General features: G+C 37.7%; 1 protein-coding gene across 1 annotated transcript in view; it reads right to left on the bottom strand.

Annotated features, from left to right (window-relative positions):
• The window catches only part of LOC150077329 (proton-coupled zinc antiporter SLC30A1-like), a 214,786-nt gene that overhangs the window by 124,273 nt on the left and 63,319 nt on the right, over nucleotides 1-27,194 (bottom strand). Inside the window, exons 3-4 of the mRNA XM_090385858.1 lie at nucleotides 24,357-24,591; nucleotides 21,243-21,386 (exon numbers count right to left, since the gene is read on the bottom strand). Coding sequence (XP_090241984.1) covers nucleotides 21,243-21,386; nucleotides 24,357-24,591 — 379 coding nt within the window. The remainder of the gene's footprint in view (nucleotides 1-21,242; nucleotides 21,387-24,356; nucleotides 24,592-27,194) is intronic.

Raw genomic sequence — 27,194 nt, 5'->3', positions numbered from 1 at the left:
CACTGACAGAGGTAGAGAATGAAAAGGACCAGGAGGTAATTGTGCAGGCAGATATGAAGTTCTGTGAGCAGTGCAGACGGGCTGCAAGAGTAGCTTATGGTGTCTTATCAATGATAACACACCATTGATAAGACACCATATCAATGATATACAGGAATATTTCTAGCAGGGATAAGGAGGTGATTATTCCCTTGTATAAGGCAATGGTCAGGCCACACCTTGAGTACTGTATACAGGTCTGGAGGCCTCATTTCAAGAAGGATGTAGAGCTGATGGAACGAGTACAGAGAAGGGCAACAAGGTTAGTGAATGAAACAAAGGGTTGCTCTTACGAAGAAAGGCTTAAGTTTTGCAAATTACAGTGTCTGGAGACTAAGCACAGGCGAGGTGATCTGATAGAGGTGTATAAACCCTTGAATGGGTTGAGCATGCTCAATGCTGATGGGATTCTGCCTCTTGCTCAGAATAATCACCTGAGAGGGCATAAATTCAAACTGAGGAAAGATAGATGTAGGATAGACGTGCAGAAATTTGCCTTTAGCCAGCGTGCAGTTGGTTGGTGGAACAGACTTCCATCCCTTGTGGAAGTTGATAGCCTAAATAAATTTAAGGCTCGCTGGACAGGTATTTCAAACGAACGGAGGGGTGAAGTGGAAGTTTTTTTTTTTTTTTGGCTGATGCTGCATAAGCTTGCTTTCTTGCATCATATGCCTCTACTAATGCTAATGCTAATATGCACTGCTTTGAACTCCACAATCTCTATATTTGTTTTTATATCAGCCAAAGCTTCCATCTTATTGGTTTCATATTTTAATCATTTATATATCTTAGCACAACTCATCTGTATGCTGATTTGCATCCAGTTCTACTCATTCCTTCTTAGTGATGCAATTTCAATATCACAGAGCGTATTTTAACCGATGGTAAATACCATTAGACTGAGGTAATTTACATTATGGGTGTCATACTAAAGAAATGAGTTTCAGTGGATGATGTCCATTATTTCTGAAGTGCTATAAATTGAGGTCAGTTAAAGCAAGACTTCACTATACTTAATTGTTGTTCTGTGAAACCTTAGGTTGTAAGAATATCCCTCAAATTGCATTTCTGTAGTTATGGATAAATATATGTATACAAGGTTTGACAATTTAGTTCTGGGGCTGAATCCATTTCAAGCATGCCAAAGCACGTAAAACTTTGATGCAGTTACATAGGCAGTTAGCCAATGTAACTTTCAAGAGTGCATACTGTAAGCTGTTCACACGCAGTCGTGTTAAAACTATGTTATTCAAGGTATTGTCATTATGTTAAGTAATGAAACAAAGTTTTAATTTTGTTTCATTTGGGAAAAACTCCAAAATTAGTCCATGCTGAAAGGAACATGATTTTAAGGTATAGAAAACATTAAAATAAATGTGACTAGGGGTGGCAGTACATTCAACTGTTTCAAAAATGTTTCCAACAGCTCTACAAGCAACCTAAAGTGTATAGATATCAAAGATAATTACTTTGAAAAATATTGAAAGCTTTTTCAATTTTTCTTTAAATTGTCAACACTCATATACACCGGTGTTCAAACAAAGTGCATCACCCCTTAAAATTGAAAAATTGTCATCTGAATAACGTAAGTATATGACAATATTTCTTACAGGTTGCATCAGATAACTCCAGGGGCTCACATCTGGTGAGTATGGGCTTGGCAAACCCAGGGTCCTGAGCTGGATATCACCATTCTTCTCTTTCTTGGTGATTCCTTTCTACTCTCTCTTTCTCTCTCAGGGTAACTCGGGAATTTTTTTTTTTTTTGGCTCGTGCAGCATAAGCCTCAGGCTTCCTTGTACCATATGGCTATTAATAATAATAATAATAATAAATAATAATAAGATTGACATGCTTAGGTGATGATGCAATATTGCATCAGCTGTTACTTTCAGCTATATAAGCACGTTCTGCAAGAGTTGCAGTCATTCCTTGCTTGTGTCAGGATGGCGAGTTACGTGTAGTTGCCGCCATGAAGAAAGAGTGCTATTGTTGCATTACAGGAGAAAAGAAGCTTATAGATCGTCTTCTAATCAGTCAACAGTGAGTAGATTTCTTTCCAAACTCAAAAATACTGGTTCTGCTGATAGGAAAAAAGGAATCGGATGCAAACAAGTCTCTACACCCAAACAGGACCGCATTTTGAAGCCTTAAAAACCAAAAAGCTTCTTTTTTCTGAGCTGAAAATAAAATGAGAAGGACATACAGGAGTGGTAGCAAGTGCAGTAACAGTCAGAAGACGCCTCTTCAAAAATGGACTTGTAGCCATCGTCCTAAGAAGAAACCCCTCCTCACACAAAAAATGAAAAAGGCCCGATTAATTTGGTGTAAGGAGCATATCAAATGGACCCCTGACCAGTGGAAGTCAGTTATTTTCTCGGATGACAATAAATTAAACCTGCATGGCTCTGATGGGAGACAAACAATTCGCCATAGCATGGTGAAGAATACCATCCAGACTGTATGGTGTCTACAGCGAAATTCCCTACCAGCCAAATGATATGGGGGTGCATTTCGTATGCAGAGTTGGTCACCTGCAGTTTATAAAAGGTTCCGTAAATGCTAATGGATACCTGGCTATATTGGAAGGCAAATTGATGTCAACCATTAGAGACCATTTCAACCTGCAAAGTAATTGCATCTTTCAGGACAACTCTGCTCCTTGTCATCGGGCAAAAAGTGTAAGTAGGCATTTCTGTAGTTACTTTAGCTTCATTTCTGCATTAGAGGTTCGATGGTAATGTGTTTACATTTGTTACAGATGAAAAAATGGTTGGAAGAACTGTCCATTACAACTCTTAGCTGGCCAGGAAACAGCCCTGACCTGAATCCTATAGAGAAGTTGACATCGTGTGGAATCTGCAGTTGCCAGAAAGAAACCAAAGACCCTTCGTGAATGTCAGGAAGCCATAATTCGTGTTTGAAACCACAAACTATCAGTTGATTATCTTCAGAAATTGATCTTGTCAATGCCTCGACGGTGTGCTGCTGTCATCAGGGCCAGAGGCGGTTCAACTAAATATTGGTTTGCACCTGGTGAACTTTTCATTTTGTTTTCCATTTAAAATGATAAACTGAAGCAAACTGAGAGCTTTTGATAACATTTCAGCCATAATTGTCGTGTTTATGAAAACTGTTGTATAAAGGTTGAAAATGCTCATTTTGGAATGTTTTATCACCTGTCAAATATTATTTAGCTTTGTCTTAAGTATTAATAAATATCTTTTCTTTATATTTCTATTTGTGATGCTAGTCATTAATGTAACATACCATCGTGAATAAGGGTTAGAAATGTGAAATTCCTAGGTGATGCACTTTCTTTGAACACCAGTGTACAGTCAGTCCTCGTATAGCACGATAGTTGTGTTCCTAGCAACCCTCGTGCAATGCAAAATCGTGCAATATAAACAACAGGCCCTATGGGAAAAATAGGGTTAGGTGCCGACCACCCAAGAGTGAAGACACATTTGTAATCAAAACATTACCAAACACAATAAATAATCATAATAAAACACTTATGTATTTTATTACGACTTTTATTACTTTTATTACGACAAAATTCTTTTGCTTCTACCGTAAGCAAACTTGTTTTTTGTTTGGTTTTCTATCCAAACAGATGACAGCCGTTCCATCTCTTCCAATTCTTTGTGTCTTAATCTAATGGATTTTAATTACACTTTGAGTTGTTCCTGCTATGAAAGTTGTTTTTATTTTCTCTGCATTCTTTGTAATTCTCGGCGTTGCCTCATTTAGGTCTGTAGCACGTGAAATATCACATGGTCTTTCATTTCGCTCAAAGCGTTTCACAATTTCATATTTTTTCTCTATTGACAGAGGTGGACTGGCCATAAGCCTTACCGGGGAAACCCCGGTGGGCCGGAGGCCAGTGTGATTTTGGCCATAAACCATAGTATAAGGCCACTACAAATTTTCTCGGGTAAGAATTTTTGACCCAGTCCACCTCTGTTTATCGATATTGCTTTTCTTTTTCTCTCTGAATTTGCAGTGTCTTCACCAGGACACTTCCTTTTCACACCTTTTAAGTATTTTACTCATTTTTAGGGAATAAAGCACAATTACAAAACAAGGAGGCACGCTTGATACACATAAACAAAGCTGTGTGCGTGTAGCAACTGAATAAACAACACCGTAAAGGCAGATACACTATTAACACCTCACATTTTACTAAAGCACATTTCTAGGTGTTACTACCATAAAACAATAAAAACAATTTCCAGTTGCGTTTCTGCTAGTGGAATCTGTTATAAACTGGTAGTAAACTCGATCTAATTGCATTTGTGATTATACCAATAGCTGGAATTGTGTTTGTTTTTACGTTATTATGGTGAAATGTGTTTCCCCTTCACTGATATAAAAACATAAATACATTTTCAGAATCTTCTCTTCATTCCTATCGTGTTGCGTTTGGTTGGGGTGATTCTGCATTCGACTGCCATTTTTTGTAAACTAAAAGGCGAATCGTGCATAAGCGAATTCGGTTCGTGTTATATAAGATATCGTTCCCCCATTTATAAATCGTGTATGATCGAATTCGTGTAGTGTAAACACGTGTTATATGAGGACTGACTGTATGTCTATACACGCTGTCCTCCAATATGTATTTGGGACACTAGTTGGGAGAAAACCAAAAAGTGGATCAAGGTCATTCACTAGCCTCTCTGCTTTGCACTCATGCTACAATGCCACCTCTTATCAAAAAAAAAATTGTTGGTTTAAGAACACTTTCAGCAATTATGAACAATTTCAGGAATTATGTGCATGAAAAGCATACAGGATGAGAGAGACCAGAGGAGCTAGCAGATGACCTCAAACTACATATTGATTTCCTGATTATAAATGAGAAAACATCTGGTCAGAAAAATTATTTATCATCAACCCTCCAAAGGGCATTTTTTACTAGTTTTTAATATGTAGAAATCTTACCACAATCGTCTCATAAGGCAAATCCAAATCACTATTATGCTGAACATGAGTACTAGCATCACAATACAAATAATGCTCCTTGCCAAATAACTGCCGCAATTCAGGTAAGGCAGAATATTTCAGACTGTCACAATAGAGTTTTAGTCATGATTTCATTTAGTCATTGATCACAACCAGCAAACCAAAACCAAACCAAGAAAAGTAGGCCCGTACCATCTCTATACTGGTGAGATGGTATGGGCCTACTTTTTAAGAATGATTTCACCCACGTTGCACTGCAAAATGGGTGAAATAATTCTTTGGGCATACACTGCATCCTAATGCATCCATCCAATGCCTGGTGCGTAGCACACGCTTCTTGATTAGACCAGGGTTCGAACCTGCCGCCACCAAATACGGAGGAGGCGGAAAGGTCAGGGAATGACCACTGCATATCCCGGAACAATATGGCCTTAGTTGCTAATGCTCCTAAAAAAAAAAAAAAAAAAACCAAAAAAAACCAAACCAATGCCTGGACTGTGTAGGTGACTTATCAGCCCATGTCACATTCTCCCACAATTATAACCTGTAATGCTTCCATTTTCTGCATCAGAAGAAGCAGTAATGTGCACTGAAAGGTCAGGGAATGACCACCGCATATCCCAGAGCAATATGGCCTTAATTGCTAATACTCCTAAAAAAAAAAAAAAAAAAAAACAAAAAAAACCAAACCAATGCCTGGACTGTGTAGGTGACTTATCAGCCCATGTCACATTCTCCCACAATTATAACCTGTAATGCTTCCATTTTCTGCATCAGAAGAAGCAGTAATGTGCATTTCTAAGAAGCAGCTATAGCTTACTATCATCTGCACAAGTGTAGCAACCCATTTTTCCTGATGGTTGTTGGTCCTACACTTATCCCAGCTGCTTCAACTGCTTGAACCGGTTCATTAACTTTATTCACTTTTTCTATCTGTTTAAACTGTGTGTTCTGGGAGTCACTGATGGTGATCTTCCTGGTTTTGGATGAATAGTTGTACTAGCTCCTGTTTTCCATCAATATGTTTCTAATGCCAGCTGATTTGTGTCCCATTCTTTCTGCTATCTAGCAAATGGACATGCCTGCCATGTGACAACATAATCATGCCTCTTGTGAAGGGATCTAAGCAGAGGCCGACTGGGTGAAAAATTCTTACCAGATAAAAACTTCTAGTGACCTCATACTCATGTTTATGGCCAAACTCACCAGCCTTCGACCCACCAGGGTTTCCCCAGTAAGTCTTATGGCCCATCTGCCTCTGGATCTAAGTTCTTTTCTCGTTCCCCTCAATGTGGGCACCTGAACGTGGTGAGGGACCACTCAGTAACACTGCTGGTTCTCCAGATTAGCATCACTGGGCTCCAGCACCAAACCTAGATTCCAGGCTAATGTCATAGGAATACGGCATGTTTACCATTTGCTGTGACATGTGGAAACAAGAGAGAGGGATCCTGGTGGTTGAGAGTCTAGCTCCAACACATCACCATGGCCCCTGCTTAAACAAGACGGTGGGTCTGGATGGCCCAATCAGCTAGTGCATTCATCTGCAAGGGTCAACCAGGTTGATGCCATGCCCCTACTCTTGTGGTCTGAGGGAGAGATTCAGGCTGGTGGCAATAGTGTGGGTATGGTGACTGAGTAGCCCTAGGACCCACTGCTGAGTGCATTTATTGCTTGCTTGCTTGCTAGGTAGTGGGCATCCCATTTGGGTTCCACAGTAGGTGTGGAGCCCAGGTGCCAAACCAAAATAAAAAAAAAAAAAACACTATGAATCCTGATAAAGTTATTTCTTCAAAGGGTCCCCAACACAGTCCCTATCTGAAAATAAAAACAGTGAAACAGAATGCCAAAGCAGCAGAGACCCCAAACTGAAATACTTTCAGGGCCTATCCCAAGATTTTTAATCACGTATTCTAACACGGAGAAACCAATTGGGAAAATGTTACCCTTTTTCATACAGAACGGTTTAGAGTGATTCATTCTGGGGGACCTCTTAATTTAAACCAAAAACGACACACTCTAAGCAGCTACTTCGAGCAAAATCAATCGGAGGAATACCAATTACCGTAGCACCATAGCTGTTAAAAGAATTTGTGCACATGGGGATGGGAAGTTAGTACCTACCAGAAACATCATCCTTACATTTAATCTCCAACATCTCCTAATTCGATAACAGCTGGGTACATAAATTGCAAAGTAGGGCCATGCATCCCAAACCCACTAAGATGTTTCAAAGTCAGAAATATGGACATTATATGGCCTGCCGTGGAGCACCTGCCTGTGTTCAATGCAATAGGCCATAAAAATAATGCATGTTCAGCCCCCAAACCTATTCTAACACGGAGACATGTTCATCTGGCACACTTTGGAACCTCTGGTTTGTCTAGATGCATCTCTGAACGGGCCAAGTTACGTGTCCATCCTTGCAGACCATCTGCATCCCTTCATGGTCCTCATGCACCCACAGGGCAATCGACACTTCCACTGTGACTAGAACATTTGTGTCAACTATGAAGGTGAGCACCCTACATACTCAAGGGCATGCCAGAAGTGGAAACAAGAAAAGCAAATACAGCAAGACAAAGCCAAACTGAATATTGCATATCAGGAGGCAAGAAAACTGATAATGTCCGTTTGGCTACCACAGCATGCTACTTACACTGAAAGGACAGAATTCATGGGATACCTGGTTCCTGAACGTGTCGCTGTCACCCATCTCGCTAGAGGATGAACCCGCTGCTTGGCAGGTATATAGGTACACTGCATTCATGTAGACGGTAATTCAATGTCAGTATAGATAAACTTCATGAGTTAACTGACTTTGAAAGAGGGATGATAGTGGATGCCTGATGCATGGGTCACTCTATTGCGTAGGTGGTACAGAAATTGCACTATCCCTGTTCGAGAGCATCAAGAAATGGCATATCCTATGCCATTTCCGGAATAACATCTCATTGTGGACAGCGCCGTGGGCAGAGAAAGGTGGTGGATGAACGTGGCCGTCGACGTCTGTCTCGCATTGTTTTAGCCAACGACAACTTCAATGAGGGAGGTGCCAGAAACGTTTCCACCAAGACCATCAAGCGATCATTAGCTGCAACAGGTTATGGGAGCCGCCGACCCACCAGAGTCCCATTGCTAACACTACGACACAGGACTCTATGCCTCAGCTGGGCGAAAGAACATCGGCACTGGCCCCTTGGATGATTGCAGACAAGTCTCCTGGTCCGATGAGTCCTGTTTCCAGTTATTTCGACTGGATGGGAGAGTGCGTATCTGGTGGAAACCGCACGAAGCTATGCATCTGCCATGACAAGGAACTGTTCAGGCAGGTCAGTAATGGTCTGGGGTACGTTCAACTGGCACATGTTGGGAGAGAAAGTGCATCTAGATACATCTCTGAATGGGCCAGGTTACATATCCATCCTTGCAGACTTTATTCTCAGTTATCACAAGATTATCTAGCTTATTGCCAGAGTTTAATACACCTCTGGCATTCCCCTCCCTGAATAACTCCTCATGTGTGAATGTAGATGCAAAATATTCATTTAGTTTGTTAGCTACCTGAGCAGGATCATCAACAGTTGAACCACTGATATCAAGTGGACCAATGTGATTAATCCACTTCCTTCTAGAGTTTACATAAGTAAAGAACTCTTTGCTGTTTTTCTTTGCATCCTTTGCCAAATATTTCTCGTAATCTGCCTTTGTCTGCCTAACCTCCTTTTTGACTTGGTTACAGACCAGCTTATATCTATCATAGGCTTCTGTGTCACCTGTTAATTCATATGTATCCCATGCATTTTTCTTCTCAGCCACATGTCTAATTAGTTCATCTGACATCCATTTAGGCCTAAATCTTGAACAATATTTCTTAGTTGGTATGAAAAGCCTAGTAGCTTCCAAGATTATTTCTTTGAATGCTTCCCTTTTTGAATTTGCTGTTGGTAACATCATTAGTTGGTTCCACCATATAGAATTGTCTCAGACCACCGTAGTCACCTTTACGAAAGCAAAAACCCTTTCCTTTACCCCTGATGATAGTTACCTCTTTGAATAAATCCTACTGCAGCACAGTGTGTTCACTGCCACTTAGTGGTTCCTTTATCTGCAGATTCTTAATGCATGAAGAATCACTACTGATAACCAGATCAAGAGAATTACTCCCTCTAGTTGTCTCCAGAACATGCTGATGTAAAAAACAATCATCCAATAAATCCACAAAAGGCTTGCTAGTGTGTGAGTGACCAACCCACAAATTCCAGTCAATCTCTGGGAAATTAAAATCCCCCATTATAAAACACTCTGATTTTACTGGCCCACTATTTCTTTGCACAATTGCTCATTATACTCATAAGATTCATTAGGCCTATAACACACACCTACTCTCATTTTTCCTTTCCCAGTGCTTATTTTGCTCGAGTTGTGACTCAGTATCTAACTAGAAGGCATGGTCAACGGTGGATAGGTAGAGGTGGGCCTGTAATATGTGGCATCCCAGATCACCAGACTTAAATCCTATGGATTTTTGTATCTGGGGCCAATGAAAAGCTTGGTGTACACTTTTGACATTAACACAGTCGAAGAATTGCAGCATCGGGTTGAAGGGGCTTTTTGGCAAATCATAAATGACCCAGGAATGCCTGAAAGGATTCACAACTCAATGCAGAAAAGGCTATAAACTGCATACAGATGCAAGGACAGCATTTTGAACACCTTTTGTAACATCCTGTAACATGTAACATCTGTAAAATCCTGTGGTGTTGAAACCAAAAATTAAAAATGTATTATCTTATGTTTAATAAAACCACCGTTGGCAAAGGATTCACAGCTTTTTGTTAAACTAGTGCTCCCATAGTCAGTGGCGGATCTTAACAGAAAATGTGCATTATCTCGAAAACGGTTCATTTGCAGCCCGATGTTCACTGGGACTTTTTTTGCTTATTTTAGTTTGTGCTTTTCGTCTTTAAATTATTGATGATCATTTTTGAAACATCCTGTATAGGAAATTAAATTCTTCTTTATTCATCCATAAGTATGTACATCTTAAAATGATTTTCATCTTCTTCTAAGTCCTGCAGTAAATGATGGAATTCGCTTTTTCTGTTCTCTTCCATTTTATGTCGTATCTGTGGTATTTTTGAGGTATTTTGTCTCAGTATTTTTATGGAATAATTTCAACATTACAGTAGGGTTGCCAGATGTACCCCATTTCGGGGTATAATACCCCTTTTTTGGAAATATAATAAATTTCAAAGATATTTTTCAAATACCCCATTTCAAATTTTTTAAAATTTGAAATGGGGTATTTGAAAAAAGCAGAAATCATAAAACACCCTGTTTAGTGATTATTTAGGAAGAAAGAATTAACTAACAATAAAGTTGTTGTTGAAATTTGCCCTTAAAGACTCAAAAAACGACATTCTATCTTATTTACAAAGAGGGTTATAGAATATTTATATTATCCTACTTTGTAACCTTTTAGATTCTACTTCTTTTTTATTTCATTGTAATGTTTTAAGGCTCAGACAACAAACTTTTTTTTAATTTAAAATTCCCAATATCAATATCGATTTGCTGTATGAAGAATATGTTCTGTTGAAATCATCCATAAAAATACTGCAACAAAATACCTCAAAAATACTACAGATATTTGGATAAAAATTTGTAAATGCATACGAAGTACGTAATGCAGATTACGTACTTCGTATTAATTAATTAATACGAATCAAAATTAAAATTATTAATTTTGATTTTGCTTTGTCTCACTCAAATGCAATGAGTGAGCGAGTATTTAACTTAATGTTTAACGCATGGAAAAAGGATAGAAATAATTAGACCTAAAGAATGTTGAGGATTACTGTTGATGAAAACCAATCAAAATATGTCATGCAAATAATTTTATGCATATGCACAAAAAATGAAAAACTTTTAAAGTAAATTTGCTCAAATGAAAAGTATTGCTAGGTAAATATTTTCTTTTTGATAAAATAAATCAGGTTTATTAAATATGTATTGTAAACAATTGTGTAAAACATTTGATGTTAATATTTATAAAAGTTTCCTTTAGCGTTTAACTCTTGCAATAAAATTTTCCGAATTAAACAACAGGCTATAATTCGGTTAATTTTATTAAAATTTCACTAATTTTGCATTCCACAAACTTGTAAAATCAACAAAATATAGAAATAAAATATTTGTTATTAAAATTGCTCGTTTTTTAAAGGTATAATGGGAGTATCCCAAAATGAGGAATGAGTACACCGAGATCAAATTTTTAACCTGGTCACCCTACGTTACAGTGATGCTTCTTCTACAACTGACTTCACAGTTTACACTAAACAATGACATGACGAGAGTTCCGTGATGTGATAATAGTGTGTTTCCTACGTTACAGTGATGCTTTTTCTACAACTGACTTCACAGTTTATACTAAACAGTGACATGACAAGAGTCCCATGATGTGATAATAGTGTGTTTCCTACGTTACAGTGATGCTTTTTCTACAACTGACTTCACAGTTTATACTAAACAGTGACATGACAAGAGTCCCATGATGTGATAATAGTGTGTTTCCGCCTTAATATGCATCAAACATCAATCTATGCAGGGTCTGAAGACAGGAAGTTATTCTTGCTTGGGTCCTCATAAGTCACAGTCATCTGACACACTCATTCCTGCTGACGGCAGATGACCCATCTATATGTGAGAACTGTGAAACAATTTTAACTGTTATTCATATTTTTATGGAATGCCCACTCTTTATTGTCCAAACGTCTTTATGTCTTACAGATTTTATTAATCTGGCCGAACTCTTTATACTCAGCCAGATTTTAGATGTCACAGATAGCATATCTAGCATTTTTAACTTAACAATCTGTTAATTTATACACTTGTACAGTCACAGTCCTCGTATAGCACGATAGCTGTGTTCCTAGAAACCCTCGTGCAATGCAAAATCGTGTAATATAAATAACAGGCCTTATGGGAAAAATAGGGTTAGGTGCCGACCACCCAAGATTGAACACATATTTGTAACCAAAACATTACCAAACACAATAAATAATCATAAAAAAATACTTACGAATTTTATTACGACATTAAAACATTGCTAATGCTTTTGCTTCTATCGTAAGCAAACTTGTTGTTTGTTTGATTTTCTGTCCAAACAGATGACAGCCGTTCCATCTCTTCCAATTCTTTGTGCCTTGATCTAATGGATTTTAATTACACTTTGAGTTGTTCCTGCTATGAAATTTCTTTTTATTTTCTCTGCATTCTTTCTAATTTTTGGTGTTGCCTCATTTAGGCCAGTAGCATGTGCAATATCACATGGTCTTTCATTTCGCTCAAAGCGTTTCACAATTTCATATTTTTTCTCTATCGACAGATGCGGACTGGCCATAAGCCTTACCGGGGAAATCCCAGTGGGCCGGAGACTGGTGTGATTTTGGCCATAAACGCTAGTATGAGGCCGCTACAAATTTTCCCAGGTAAGAATTTTTGATCCAGTCCGCCTCTGTTTATGGATATTGCTTTTCTTTTTCTCTATGAATCTGTAGTGTCTTCACCAGGATGCTTCCTTTTCACACCTTTTAAGTATTTTACTCATTTTTAGGGAATAAAGCACAATTACAAAACGAGGAGGCATGCTTGATACACATAAACAAAGCTGCGCATGTGTAGCAACTGAATAAACAACACCGTAAGGCAGAGACACACTATGAACATCTCACTAGCTCACATTTTACTAAAGCACATTTCTAGGTGTTACTACCATAAAACAATAAAAACAATTTCCAGTTGCGTTTCTGCTAGTGGAATCTGTTATAAACTGGTAGTAAACTCGATCTAATTGCATTTGCGATAATACTGATAGCTGGAATTGTGTGGGTTTTTACGTTATTATGGCAAAAAGAGTTTCCCCTTCACTGATATAAAAAACATAAATACATTTTCAGAATCTTCTCTTCATTCCTATCGTGTTGCATTCAGGTGATTCTGCATTCAACTGCCATTTCTTGTAAACACAAAGGTGAATCGTGCATAAGCAAATTTCGTTCATGTTATATACGATATCATTCCCCTATTTATAAATCGTGTATGATCGAATTCGTGTAGTGTAAACACGTGTTATACGAGGACTGACTGTATTTGAATTTATCCTTTTATACTTTTGATGTGATAACCTGTTAGGTTATGGTAATATATATATATTGTTTCTTTTTTATCTTTATCTGGCACATTATGCCCTTAGAGTGGGAACGAGAGTAGCCTTGTTCAGGCAAAGTTTTTACAGCTCAGATAAATAGAGAAGTTTTTTCTGTTTTATTAACTTAAATTGGCTTAAATTGGCATATTAACTTATTTTCTAGTGTAGCTTTATATTTCTAGTTAGGATACTTAGTTTAAATTTTAACTTCGATAGAGATTCTGTAGGTTATTACTTAGTAACGGTAAAGGTACCAATCCATATGTTTTACAAATTTTGCAGAGCCGGTGAATGGGAAGTTTTTTAGCTATATTTAGCTGCTTTATTGATAATTGTTATATTAAATTATTTTCTATAAGTAGCTTATAGACCTAGTCAAGATCCTTGGTTTATTCTGAATTGAGACAGCGAGATTTGGAAGTTAATTTATACTTAAGTGTCTGTAGATTTACAGTTCGTAACTTGCCGCCATTGTTATACGATACAACGTTATATCCCGAACTAGATAGCGTTAGCTTAGTATAGTATAGTATATAATATTATCAATTAATCAGTAAAATTTATTAATCTTGTTGAACTTCATTGTCAATTAAATTGTACTTTTTAACTAAATACATATAATGACTTAGATTTTACAAGCGTAACATAATTAATTACAACATAACTGATACAGAAATTATATAAAGAAACTCGAAGATAATACTTGATACTGATAAAATATATATAGATATATAGTGTTATAACTGCATTGGGATACAAGTATAGGGTTATAATTTTTGTAGTGAAATTGAAATTTTATTGAAATTGAATCGAAATAATGACTCAGACAGAGCAGTAAAGCAAAAGACTCAAGCTAAATGGAGTGCTCTGGCCCAGGGGACAACTAAGGGAGGCAGATGCCCTCTGAATCACAGCCTTTTAAAATGCACTGCTTGCTTGATGTTTGTGGAGCAATCAGGTATGGGACATGATATTGCCAAAGGGCAATGTCTTTGTGTATGCGCGATGTAAGGAGTGCAAGAAAATCAGGTGACAACTCAGCGTTGTTATGGACCTATATGAGAGCTTGAAGGACAGGGTGGATGACCTCGAAGGATCTAAATTGAGGGGCCCATCAAGCTCTCAGCAGCCCACATCAACGCTAGAACTTGCACTTGATCATCACGTAACACAGGGGCAATCCCCAAGGAAGAATGCGCTGGTCCCACAGGAACTAGTAGTTGTTGGTGACTATTGTCGGTGAAACGGGGAACATGCTACGTAAAAAGGATAGGTGGAACAGGACCAGGGTATGTCTGCCAGGGGCAAAGGTTGATGATGTTGTAGAGCAGATATCATCTTTTAAGGGCACAAAAGATGATATTGTACATGTTTCTTGCACTGCTTCTATTGGAATGAGCAGCAGCCTGGAAAACAAGATTCAGAGACTGCTGGGAGTCACTGCGGTACAAGTAAACACATGGGTTCTGTTAGGATAGCTAAGAATAGGAACAGGTGCATGTATACTTGCGTATACCAATGTATACCAATGCTAGAAGTTTGGTAAATAAAATTGCTGAATTTGAGGTATTGCTCAAAACATCAAAGGCAGATACTGTTGGGATATCAGAGACGTGGTGTCACACAGATACAAAGAATGCAGAACTGGAATTTGGGGAGTACAATGTGTACAGAAAGGATAGACAGGATAGGAAGAGAGGAGGGTTATGCTATTAGTTAAAAAACACATAAAATCCAAGGAAGTGAAGCCAGTCGACATCGCTGGACAGTGCAGTGTCGAGTCAGTTTGGTGTTACATAACAATTGGGAGATCAAAAAATTGAGAGTAGGAGTGTGCTATAGGCCTAATGACTCTGATGAGTATAATAAGAAACTGTACAGGGAAAGAGAGTGAGCCAGTAAATCAGAGAGTCTTATAATGGGGGATTTTAATTTCCCAGATATTGACTGGAATTTGTGGGTTGGTCACTCACATACTAGCGGGGCTTCTGTGGATTTATTGGATGATTGTTTTCTACATCAGCATGTTCGGGAGGCAACTAGAGGGAATAATACTCTTGATTATCAGTAGTGATCTTCATGCATAAAGAATCTGCAGATAAAGGAACCACTAGGTGGCAGTAATCACAGTGTGCTGAAGTGGGATTTACTCAAAGAGGTAACTACCATCAGGGGTAAAGGGAAGGGATTTTTGCTTTCATAAAGGCGACTTCGATGGTCTGAAACAGTATTTAAATTCTATACAGTGGGACCAACTGATGATGTTACCAACAGCAAATTCAAAATGGGAAGCATTAAAAGAACTTAACTTGGAAGCTACTAGGCTTTACATACCAACTAAGAAATATTATTCAAGGTTTAGGCCTAAATGGATGTCAGGTGAACTAATGAGACATATGGCAGAGAAGAAAACTGCATGGAATACATATAAATTAATGGGTGACATGGAAGCCTAGGATAGATATAAGCAGGTCTGTAACCAAGTCACAAAGGAGATTAGGCAGGCAAAGCCAGATTATAAGAAATCCTTGGCAAAGGATGCAAAGAAAAACAGAAAAGATTTCTTTACCTATGTAAACTCTAGAAGGAAAGGGATGAATCAGATTGGTCCACTGGATATTGATGGTTCAACAGTTGAGGATCCTGCTCAGGTGGCTAACAAACTAAACGAGTATTTTGCATCTACATTCACATGATGAGTTATTCAGGAAGGGGAATTCCAGAGGTGAAGTAAACTGTGGCAGTGAGCTAGATGATTTTGTAATAACTGAGAGGAAAGTGGAGGAGAAATTGTTGAGGATAAACATAAAAAAGGCACCTGGGGTGGATGGGATCTATCCAGTTATATTAAAGGAGGCAGCAAAGGAAGTAAGCAAACCCTTAGCCATAATTATGAGAGCTTCTTTGGACTCAGGGGAGGTACCCATAGACTGGAGACCGAATATTTGCAAATGTGACCCCAATTCACAAAGGAGGATCAAAGGCTGACACAAGTAATTATAGACCTGTGAGTTTAACTTCTGTTCCAGGAAAATTAATGGAGGCACTGGTTAAAGAAGCACTGCAGCATCATCAAGACAAGACTTCAGTTATAGCTCGGACACGGCATGGTTTTGTTAAGGGAAAATCTAGCCCAAACAATTTGATTGGATATATGATGCAGTCACAAAAGAACTGGATGCAGGGAATAACTTTGATATTATATATTTGGATCTTAGAAAGGCTTTTGATACTATTGCACATGGAAGACTACTGCACAAATTGGAGCAGTGTAGCATTGGAGGCAAATTGTTGCTATGGATAAAGGGATAGTTGAGGGGGAGAAGACAGAGAGTGGTAATCATTGAACACTGCTCATCGTGGACTAATGTTATTAGTGGAGTCCTCGGGGTTCACTGTTGGGTCCATTATTGTTTTCTGTATTTATAAATGATATTGATGATGGTATATCAAGCTTAATGTCCAAGTTTGCAGACGATACAAAGGTTGGCAGGGTTGTTAAAAACACTACTGACGCTATGTTGCTGCAAGAGGATCTGGAAAGGTTGAGCAGATGGGCTGAGAGTGGAAAATGAAGTTTAACATTGACAAATGTAAAGTACTACATATGGGAAACAGCAACCCCAGAGCAACATATCAACTCTGCGGTACTATACTGGCAGTAGGAGAGAATGAAAAGGACCTGGGGGTAATTGTGCAGGCGATATGAAGTTCTCTGAGCACTGCAGACGGGCTACAAGAGTAGCTCATGGTGTCTTGTCAATGATATACAGGAATTTTTCTAGCAGGGATAAGGAGGTGATTATTCCCTTGTATAAGGCAATGGTCAGGCCACACCTTGAGCACTGTATACAGGTCTGCAGGCCTCATTTCAAGAAGGATGTAGAGCTGCTGGAACGAGTACAGAGAAGGGCAACAAGATTAGTGAATTGAACAAAGGGTTGCTCTTACGAAGAAAGGCTTAACTTTTGCAAATTACAGAGTCTGGAGACTAGGCACCGGCGAGGTTTGTTTGTTTGTTTGTTTGTTTGTTATTTGGTTTTTAGGAGCATTAGCAACTAAGGCCATATTGCTCCAGGATATGCGGTGGTCATTCCCTGACCTTTCCGCATCCTCCATATTTGGTGGTGACGGGCTCGAACCCCGGTCTAATCAAGAAGCGTGTGCTATGCACTGCTGCTCCTTCCCACCTGGCTATGGAGGTGCCTACCGGCGAGGTGATCTGATAGAGGTGTATAAAGCCTTGAATGGTTTGAGCATGCTCAATGCTGATGGGATTTTTCCTCTTGCTCAGAATAATCACCTGAGACGGCATAAATTCAGATTGAGGAAAGACAGATGTAGGATAGATGTGCAGAAATTCAGAATTACATAACAAGTACAGGTCGCTGTTGAAAAAAAGCCGTGAATTAGGGTTGAATTTGAAAGGGTCTGCAATTCTAGCCAGAAACAATAGGAGGGAGTATACGATGAGAGCCTTGTCGATCGATTCGGCCCTGAGAAGATTGTGCAAGGCTCAAGTGTCGAATTTTTTTCAGCCTGGTCTGTACTTGTTAACAGGAGAGACTGCTTCTACAGTGATGGGATACACTTAAATAGAAAGGGTGCAAGAATATTTGCTGATGCTATCTAGGCAGTGTTAGGTGGGTCAGAAAACTGCTAGCTTGGGGGGGGATACAAGGAATAATACATCAACAGTAGCCACTGGCAGAGGCAAAAGTGATTCTTGGACTGCTTCTGTTGGAATGGGAAGCAGCCTGGAAAACAAGATGCAGGGTATTTCAGAGACTGCTGGTAGTCATTGCAGTACAAGTAAACACATGGGTTGTGTTAATGTAACAAAGAACAGGAACAGGTGCATGTAGACTTGCATGTACACCAATGCTGGGAGTTTGATAAATAAATTTGATGAATTTGAGGTATTGCTCAAAATATCAAAAGGCAGATATTGTTGATATATAAGAGACACAGTGTCACACAGATATAAGGAATGCAGAACTGGAGTTTTGGGAGTACAAAGTGTACAGGAAGCACTTATGGGAGAGGAAGGGAGGAGGGGTTATGCTATTAGTTAAGAAACACAAAATCCAAGGAAGTGAAGCCAGTCGACATCGCTGGACAGTGCAGTGTCGAGTCAGTTTGGTGTTACATAAGCATTGGGAAATCAAAATTGAGAGTAGGAGTGTGCTATAGGCCTAATGACTCTGATGAGTATAATAAGAAACTGTACAGGGAAATAAGTGGGCAAGTAAATCAGAGAGTCTTATAATGGGGGATTTTAATTTCCCAGATATTGACTGCAATTTGTGGGTTGGTCACTCACACACTAGCACGGCTTCTGTAGATATATTGGATGACTGTTTTCTACATCAGCATGTTTGGGAGGCAACTAGAGGGAGTAATACTCTTGATCTGATTATCAGTAGTGATTCTTCATGCATTAAGAATCTGCAGATAAAGGAACCACTAGGTGGCAGTGATCACAGTGTGCTGAAGTGAGATTTACTGAAATAGGTAACTACCATCAGGGGTAAAGGGAAAGGTTTTTGCTTTCGTAAAGGTGACTACGGTGGTCTGAGACAGTATTTAAATTCTATACAGTGGGACCAACTGATGATGTTACCAACAGCAAATTCAAAATGAGAATCATTCAAAGAATTTATCTTGGAAGCTACTAGCCTTTACATACCAACTAAGAAATATTGTTCAAGGTTTAGGCCTAAATGGATGTCAGATGAACTAATGAGACATATGGCAGAGAAGAAAAATGCATGGGATACATATAATTTAATGGGTGACATGGAAGGTTATGATATATATAAGCTGGTCTGTAACCAAGTCACAAAGGAGATTAGACAGGCAAAGGCAGATTATGAGAAATGCTTGGCAAAGGATGCAAAGAAAAACAACAAGTAGTTCTTTACCTATGTAAACTCTAGAAGGGATGAATCAGATTGGTCCACTGGATCTTGTAATAACTGAGAGGAAAGTGGAGGAAAAATTGTTGAAGATAAACATAAAAAAGGCACCTGGGGAGGAAGGGCTCTATCCAGGTATATTAAAGGAGGCAGAAAAGGAAGTAAGCAATCCGTTTGCCATAATTATGAGAGCATCCTTGGACTCAGTGGAGGTACCCACAGACTGGAGATGTGCAAATGTAACCCCAATTCACAAAGGAGGATCAAAGGCTGGAGGATCAATTATAGACCTGTGAGTTTAACTTCTGTTCCAGGAAAGTTAATGGAGGCACTGGTTAAAGAAGCACTGCAAGTTCATCTAGACAAGACAGCAGGAATAATTCAGACACAGCATGGTTTTGTTAAGTGGAAAGTCTTGCCTGACCAAGTTGATTGGATACTATGATGTGGTCACAAAGGAACTGGATGCAGGGAATAACTGTGATATCATATATTTGAATCTTAGAAAGGCTTTTGATACTGTTGCACAAGGAAGACTGCTGAACAAATTGGAGCAGTGTGGCATTGGAGGCAAATTGCTGCTATGGATAAAGGGATGGTTGAGTGGGAGCAGACAGAGAGTGGTAATCAATGGACACTGCTCATCGTGGACTAATGTTATTAGTGGAGTCCCTCAGGGTTCAGTGTTTGGTCCATTGTTGTTTTCTGTATTTATAAATGATACTGATGATGGTATATCAAGCTTAATGTTCACGTTTGCAGACGATACAAAGGGTTGTTAAGGACATTAATGATGCTACGCTACTGCAACAGAATCTAGAAAAGTTGAGCAGATGGGCTGAGAGTTGGCAAATGAAGTTTAACATTGACAAATGTAAACTATTACATATAGGAAACAGTAACCCCAGAGTGACGTATGAACTGTATGGTACTACACTGACAGTGGTAGAGAACGAAAAGGACCTGGGGGTAATTGTGCAGGCAGATATGTAGTTTTCTGAGCTGTGCAGACGGTCTGCAAGAGTAGCTCATAGTGTCTTGTCAACAATATACAGGAATTTTTCTAACAGGGATAAGGAGGTGATTATCCCCTTGTATAAGGCAATGGTCAGGCCATACCTTGAGTACTATATACAGGTCTGGATGTCTCATTTTAAGAAGTATGTACAGCTGTTGGAACGAGTACAGAGAAGGGCAACAAGATTACTGAATGGAAGAAAGGGTTGCTCTTATGAAGAAAGGCTTAAATTTTGCAAATTATAGTGTCTGGAGACTAGGCACCTGCAAGGTGATCTGATTGAGGTGTATAAAGCCTTGAATGGTTTGAGCATGCTCAATGCTGATGGGATTCTTCCTCTTGCTCAGAATAATCACCTGAAGAGGGCATAAATTCAAATTGAGGAAAGACAGATGTAGGATAGATGTGCGGAAGTTTGCCTTCAGCCAGCGGATAGTTGGTTGGTGGAACAGACTTCCATCCTTTGTTGTGGAAGTTAATAGCTTAAATAAATTTAAGGCTGAGCTGGACAGGTATTTGGAACGAATGGAAGGGTGAAATGGGAGCGGTTTTTTTTTTTTTTTTTTGGCTGATGTTGTATAAGCTTGCTTTCTTGCATCATATGCCTTTACTAATGCTAGTTGCCAATGCACCATAAAATAGCAAATAATCAACTGATTTTTTTTCATTCCCATCTGTTCCATCTACTTGTCACTGAGAGTGTATGCATTCTATACAACCCCAGGGGCTCACATCTGGTATGGGCTTGGAACACCCAGGGTCCTGAGCTGGATATTATCATTCTTCTCTTTCTTGGTGATTCCGTTCTACTTCTGTTTCTTGTTCTCTCTCTCTCTCTCTCTCTCTCTCTCAAGGTAATTCAGAAATTTTTTTTTTTTGGCTGGTACAGCATAAGCCTCAAGGCTTCCTTGCATCATATTCTAATAATAATAATATCATACTTTTGAATGGTAATGCCATCTATTTATCACATTACCTTTGGAATTAACCATTACTTCCAGGGTCAGGTATTCTCAATACATGTTGGAGGACAGAGTATGTTTCATCAGCAAGATGTTAAACATTGCCTATACAAATCTATCGTACTTACCACATCCATTCTGTCTGCCACGGCGATACCAATTTCGTAGAAGGTTGGGATTTATATTTTCACAGGTCTCATTCCGTAACACATAATTTAGTTGGACTTTGTTTCCTTGAATGAAGAGATAACATCCCTGGTGGTGTGTGTAACCTGATAAAGAAACATGAGCAGTTTGTGATAGTTGTTTTCTAACTCTACTTTGAATTCTGTTTAATCATTAGTAGGATTTTTAAAAAAATGCAAATAACACTTAAAACAAAAGACATCCATTAGGATGCTTCTTGTTCTAAGCATAATTTATATTAAAAATAATTATACTACACTGCATTTTGAAAAAAAAAAATTCACTGTTTTCTCAGAAAAGAGTGTTTTTGAATAATTTTCTAAAGCTGATTTCAAAAATTGGTTTTTGTTTGCTTCCATCTTCTTCTTCAGGTTTCTTCAAAAATCATGAAAGAAAATTTGATTTTCCATAAATTTTTATTAATTATGGCAGAATTTGTGCACTTCACAAATTCTTTTACCAGACTTTTATATTTAATACCAGTAGAAAACACTATTAAAAAGGACAGTGTGGTAAAAAGTCCACTAAACATTCACCTCTCATTTCAAAAACTGATCTGCAATGGGTCAAATTTTTGTTTCTTTGATTTTCTTGCAGATCCTTCTACTTTTCGGTCTCTCTTGAGCATCCAACAATAGTCAACCATCATGTTAACATTTCAACTCCCCTGGTACTTCATCTCCATGTCTATAATGTCCTGGTGAAACTTCTTACCCTGTTCTTCACTAACACTTCATAGATTTTCTGGAAAGTATTTGATGTGGGAGTGTAAAAAATGTCTTGAAACTCGTGCTGCAGACCAGCTTCTTTAAAGCCAGAACTATTTTCTTGCATTTTCCTGCTTCAATTTTCAGAAATTTCTATTCAATTTCACACAAATGACAAAAATGTGACATATAAAGTTTGCATTTTTTAGGCCTTTTTCAGTTATTTTTCTAACCCCACCCTAACTAGCCTAGGGCTTACGAAACACGATACTTAATTCATTTGTTGATGTTGAAAGAGCGTGCCTTTCTGTTTACAAAGAGAAATTTATGACTGGCATGTGAGAAACTGTTGACTTCGCCATTGTGGCAGTTCTCCGTACAGCTATATCAACAAGGTTTTCGAAAATATGAAAATAGTAGGTTACTGAAAATATGTTTTCCAACATATTTTCAACTATATTCTTGTCAAAGGCTGGGATTTATATTTTCACAGGTCTCATTCCGTAACACATAATTTAGTTGGATCCTTGTTGTTCCCTAAGAAGATCAACAACAGAGCTGAAACTAATCTATGCCTGTTTTTCCCTTTTATTCATAGTTCCCTCAAAATCTCAGCCCTTTGTCAGTTTGCGAATTTAAGCTCCAATACAAATGCCTTGTTTTAGCCTCTCTTGGGTAATCGATGGGAATTTAAGAGGAAGAGTTGAAGCAGGGACCTTTCTAAGGTAAAGTTTTCACAAACTGTTTCATCAAACCCAGTTTTTGATGTGCAAGGAGGACAGTTTTGGGTTTTTGGGGACAGTTACCAGTGGTTTATAAACCACTTTGATCCAATCAACAAACTGCTCCTCTTTGGCCAGACCTTGACATCCCAATGCTTACTCCTTGCCCGATTGTCCCACTCGCACAAAAAAGCAAGGTATTTTTGTGTAGCCAGATTGCGGTCATCCAGGTAACATCCCTATCATTCTAAAGGCAGCAGAGACCAACCAACTCTGTTCTTCTTGCTTAATATTTGTCAAAAACTTCATGTATTTGTATGTTTCTTTCAACCGGAATTGACCCATATTTATTTCCATTGTCAAGCAATACACCTCTGAGACATTCCTCTTTGATGGGTCAATAAAAAGTCTCCACTGTGTAAGATTGTAACTAATTCTCTAAATAGTTATTTATACTACATTAAGTTATTTATACTACTGCAAAAAACCATAGAATAGTCCTCAGAAAAGTAGGCAACTATTACTCATTCTCTCTCTGTGTCTGTGCCATGAGAAAAACATCCCATGTGCTAGAAGATTTTTTGACTTAAGTCTGGAACTAAGGAGTTCTGCAGATTCCTTTGGTAAATCTAAATCTCTTACCAAATCATTGATTTCATGTTGTGAAAACATTTTAGGGCTGGACTCAATGTCTCCAGGCATGTAGACCTCAGTTTCATCTTCAGAAGTTTCACTTTCAGCTCTCTGAAATAAATTTTCAGAGAGATGAAAATTAAAGCTGCTACATTCCCCAACATAATTGGAGGACATAGAATTGGCAGGTTGTCTGCATATGAGACTGGTCTAATGACAGATGGAATATTAGGATACTCAATGTCCTTCTTACTCTTTGCATCTTCTGTCCCTTTACATTAAATATGCAAAAATAAGTCATCACAGTGGTTTGTAGGCTCTGCCAACTCATGGGAATTGCAAATGCATAGCCTTCTTTTTACTATTTTTTTACAATCTGAATGCTTCAACACAGGTTCAGCAAACTTTATGTGGAGTCAATTGTTTATCTTGGTCACCAAGTTTCATTCCAAAATAAGCACAATGTACATTTTTTTACAAATTCTGTAATACCTTATCTTTTTCTTGAGGACTACAAGGACCACAAATATAAACTTCAAAAATAAACTGAGCAGTGTTTACAGTTCCATGCAGCATTGTTTATCAGCTTATACTGATAAACACTGTTGCATGGAACTCTCAAATAACTGAAGGTGGCATTGCCAACATGTGAAGATTTAGTTTACAAATTTCCAGCATTTACGGCTAACTTAATACATTCAATAAATCAATTCCAATTCGTGATATCAACTTAAATGATTTGTGAAAAAACAGTATGTAATAAAAATAAATAAAAAAAAACGAATAACATTTCTGAAATCAGTGCAAAAAGCCGAGTTAAAAACAGCAGATGTGTTAATAATATGCAAATTAATTAATAATAACAATTTGTTTAATTTTGTTCCAAATGTAATTAGCATCCAGAAGGAAACCTTCTTTAATAACAAACATTGTTACTTAATGTAAACTTCAAGTATAAGGTAATTCTGATTATAAATGAGAAAAAAGAACTTACCTCCAATTAATAGAAAACAGATAACATTGATGATTAGCACTAATAGGCCAATAATCAGAACTAATAAAGGATATTGTGGTTCTGTGCTCTCATGAGAAGCATGTACGACAACCTGGATTGCATCTACTGCAACAGCAAAGCAGAAGGCACAGAGAAACAAAGTGTTGATGAGCATTCCTAGGACTTCCACTCGAGCCCAGCCAAAGGTATTTTTTAAAGTTTTTTCCTTGGTTATCTATGGGGTAAAGTTTTTGTTATTATTTAAAAAGGCACTGGTTAAGGTGCATAACAAACAAAAAAAAAAGGTTACCTAAAGAAAAAGAAAAAAGGGATAATCCATAATGTCAATAATGTTTGAAATAAAGTTAGTGGGTTAATGCCATGGCATATATTGGCTAAAAAATAAAGATTAGATGCTGGCTAACAGGAATTTGATCACATACAGAATCTGTCCGCTAGATGTTCCTCCATTATTTAGAACCATGTTGACCAAAATGGTTGTCGGCGAATCCGATAGATGTGACCGAATGAACCCTCAAGCACAGTGATTATGACTGCTGTCTTTACACATTGATTTGGGTTCCATAATGAATGAGGAATATTGTTGCATCCGAAAGAGCAGGACTAAAACATTTAACTGAAATATATACAAACTATACAAATATTTAAAAAATACTAAACTATTTTACAAATATACAATATTCATTAATGTACAAAAAACGTTACAAAGAAACATCAAATTATTAGTGCACGAGGTGGTGAACGTTATGGAGGTAGTTGTCAATAATTAATTGCATTTTTAGTGACATAATTGCCTCTCCCTCTTCTCCCATTGGCTCAAATAAATATCACTAGCAGGAAAACTTTTTTAATGTATAAAGAGATATTTTTAACAATATTAAAAATATTTTTAATAACGCAAGCAGGGAACAATCATTTTTTTCTGTTCTCAAACAAGTAAAAAACTATTTGAGGAATAGTTTAATTCAAGATAAATTGAGCACCGTCAGAACCACAGCTCGGTTCTGACAGTGCAGGCGGCCTGGGATCGATTTCAGTGGGGGGCCCAAATATATGGTGTTCACCCAGCATCGTGATGTGAAATTAGGAACTTGTGAAAGAACATCGGACGCTGGTCACAAAACACGTGATGGAAGTCAATTCACTAACCGCGTGGTGACCTGCCAAAGCTGTGTGGCTGGTCATCATACCCTCACAGGCTGTTGCGACACAGAGTTTAGTTCGTATTTCGTAGTAGTAGTACAACGTTTATATTTAAAAATATTAGTAAAAATAATTGGTTTTTTTTCTGATTATATTTATATATGCATGGTTTTTTTGGGACTCTGGTATCTTTAAAGGGGGGGCCCCTGCAAGAGTTAGTGCCTCAGACCCCCGAGAAGTGTAAGTATGATCCTGAGTGCCATTATAATAATTTTTATACAAGCATGCATTTCAGGTAGGGTATAAAACTGCTCCCAAAGCACCACAACTTATTTTCTATTCTAGATTTGATCTAATCTAATTCAATTTATCAGACAAGTTGAATATCTGTCTGGAAAAATAAGAAAATTATCAAGAAAAAGAACAGAATGGAGCATAACCATCTCTTGGCCTTCATCTGTTCTAGGACTGTATTTTTATCCCAATAATATAATAATAATTTATATATTATAATAATAGCAACTTATGCAGCTCAGCATGATATTGGAGAGCTTTCATTAATGTAAACCATTAATTGTCCTTTCATTAATGTAAACCTTTCAGTTAAGGAGAAAATTGTTATGTCATTTGAAAGAAATAATTAATTTTGAAATTTTGTTGCAGATCGTGAATAGCTTTCATCTCTACTTTCATAATCGAAATGACGTTTTTTCAATCTTTTCCTTACAGTGCTTACTTCTGGAAACAATGCTTGAATGCCAATGATAGTAGCCATATTTTTTGGACATTTTTTTGGGCTGCTTCCTCTGTTCTATTTTCTTTAAAAATTCCGTAATATTTTGTAGACATTCAAGAGCTTCATCAATATATCAGAATCCATTTTTTTTTTTTTTTTGGAGCATTTTACTTATCGGATTAATTTTATTTAAAATTTCATGCCAAATTATAATCGAACAAAGAAATTTAGATTTTATTTTTAAAGCTATTGATTTAGCATGGTTCCTTGAATCCATATCTTTATTTTTGTCACTTGTCATTTATACCAAAATCACAGCAAAATATTTGGCTTCTCTAGTAATTTCTAGTATTTTATCTGTAATATTTTGTGAAATTATTTCAATAATTTCATTTTGTATTTGATCAATGAAATAATGCGCAATATTTTTCGATTCAGATTTCTGAATACAGCAAATATTTTCTGCCATAACTGAATCAAATTTAGCAATTGTTTCACGAAGTTCTAAAAAGTTACCATTACCATTTTCATATAAATCTTTTGAAGATCCCTTGAATGCTATACATTGCCTTGCTAAAAATAGTATGATATATATTATTCTGAGCTTTCTGGCTGAACTACAGAACATGGGTATCTCCAGAAAAGTTTTAATAATAAATGACATGAAGCTTTCAGGATTAAATGGGCCCCCTTCATCAGCAAATTCTAATGGGATAAAGATGTTAGAGACAAAATTTTACAGATACAGGGTTGTGCATGCAGTGATGAGTGCATGGACACGTGATTAAACATTCAACTGTTAAAAATGTTAAAAGATGTTAAAAATGATCTAAAGAAGGAAAAGGTGAGAATTTGGGAATACTTAATGATGGAATAGGAAACACTTGGAAGTTCATTGCATGTAAAGAATATTGCTTATGTGCAATATCCATAGTTAA

Source organism: Mastigoproctus giganteus, chromosome 12 (assembly GCF_048544385.1).
Source record: "Mastigoproctus giganteus isolate SK-2022 chromosome 12, ASM4854438v1, whole genome shotgun sequence".
Taxonomy (NCBI): Eukaryota; Metazoa; Arthropoda; class Arachnida; order Uropygi; family Thelyphonidae; genus Mastigoproctus; species Mastigoproctus giganteus.
This window is presented reverse-complemented; position numbering and strand designations above follow the sequence as displayed.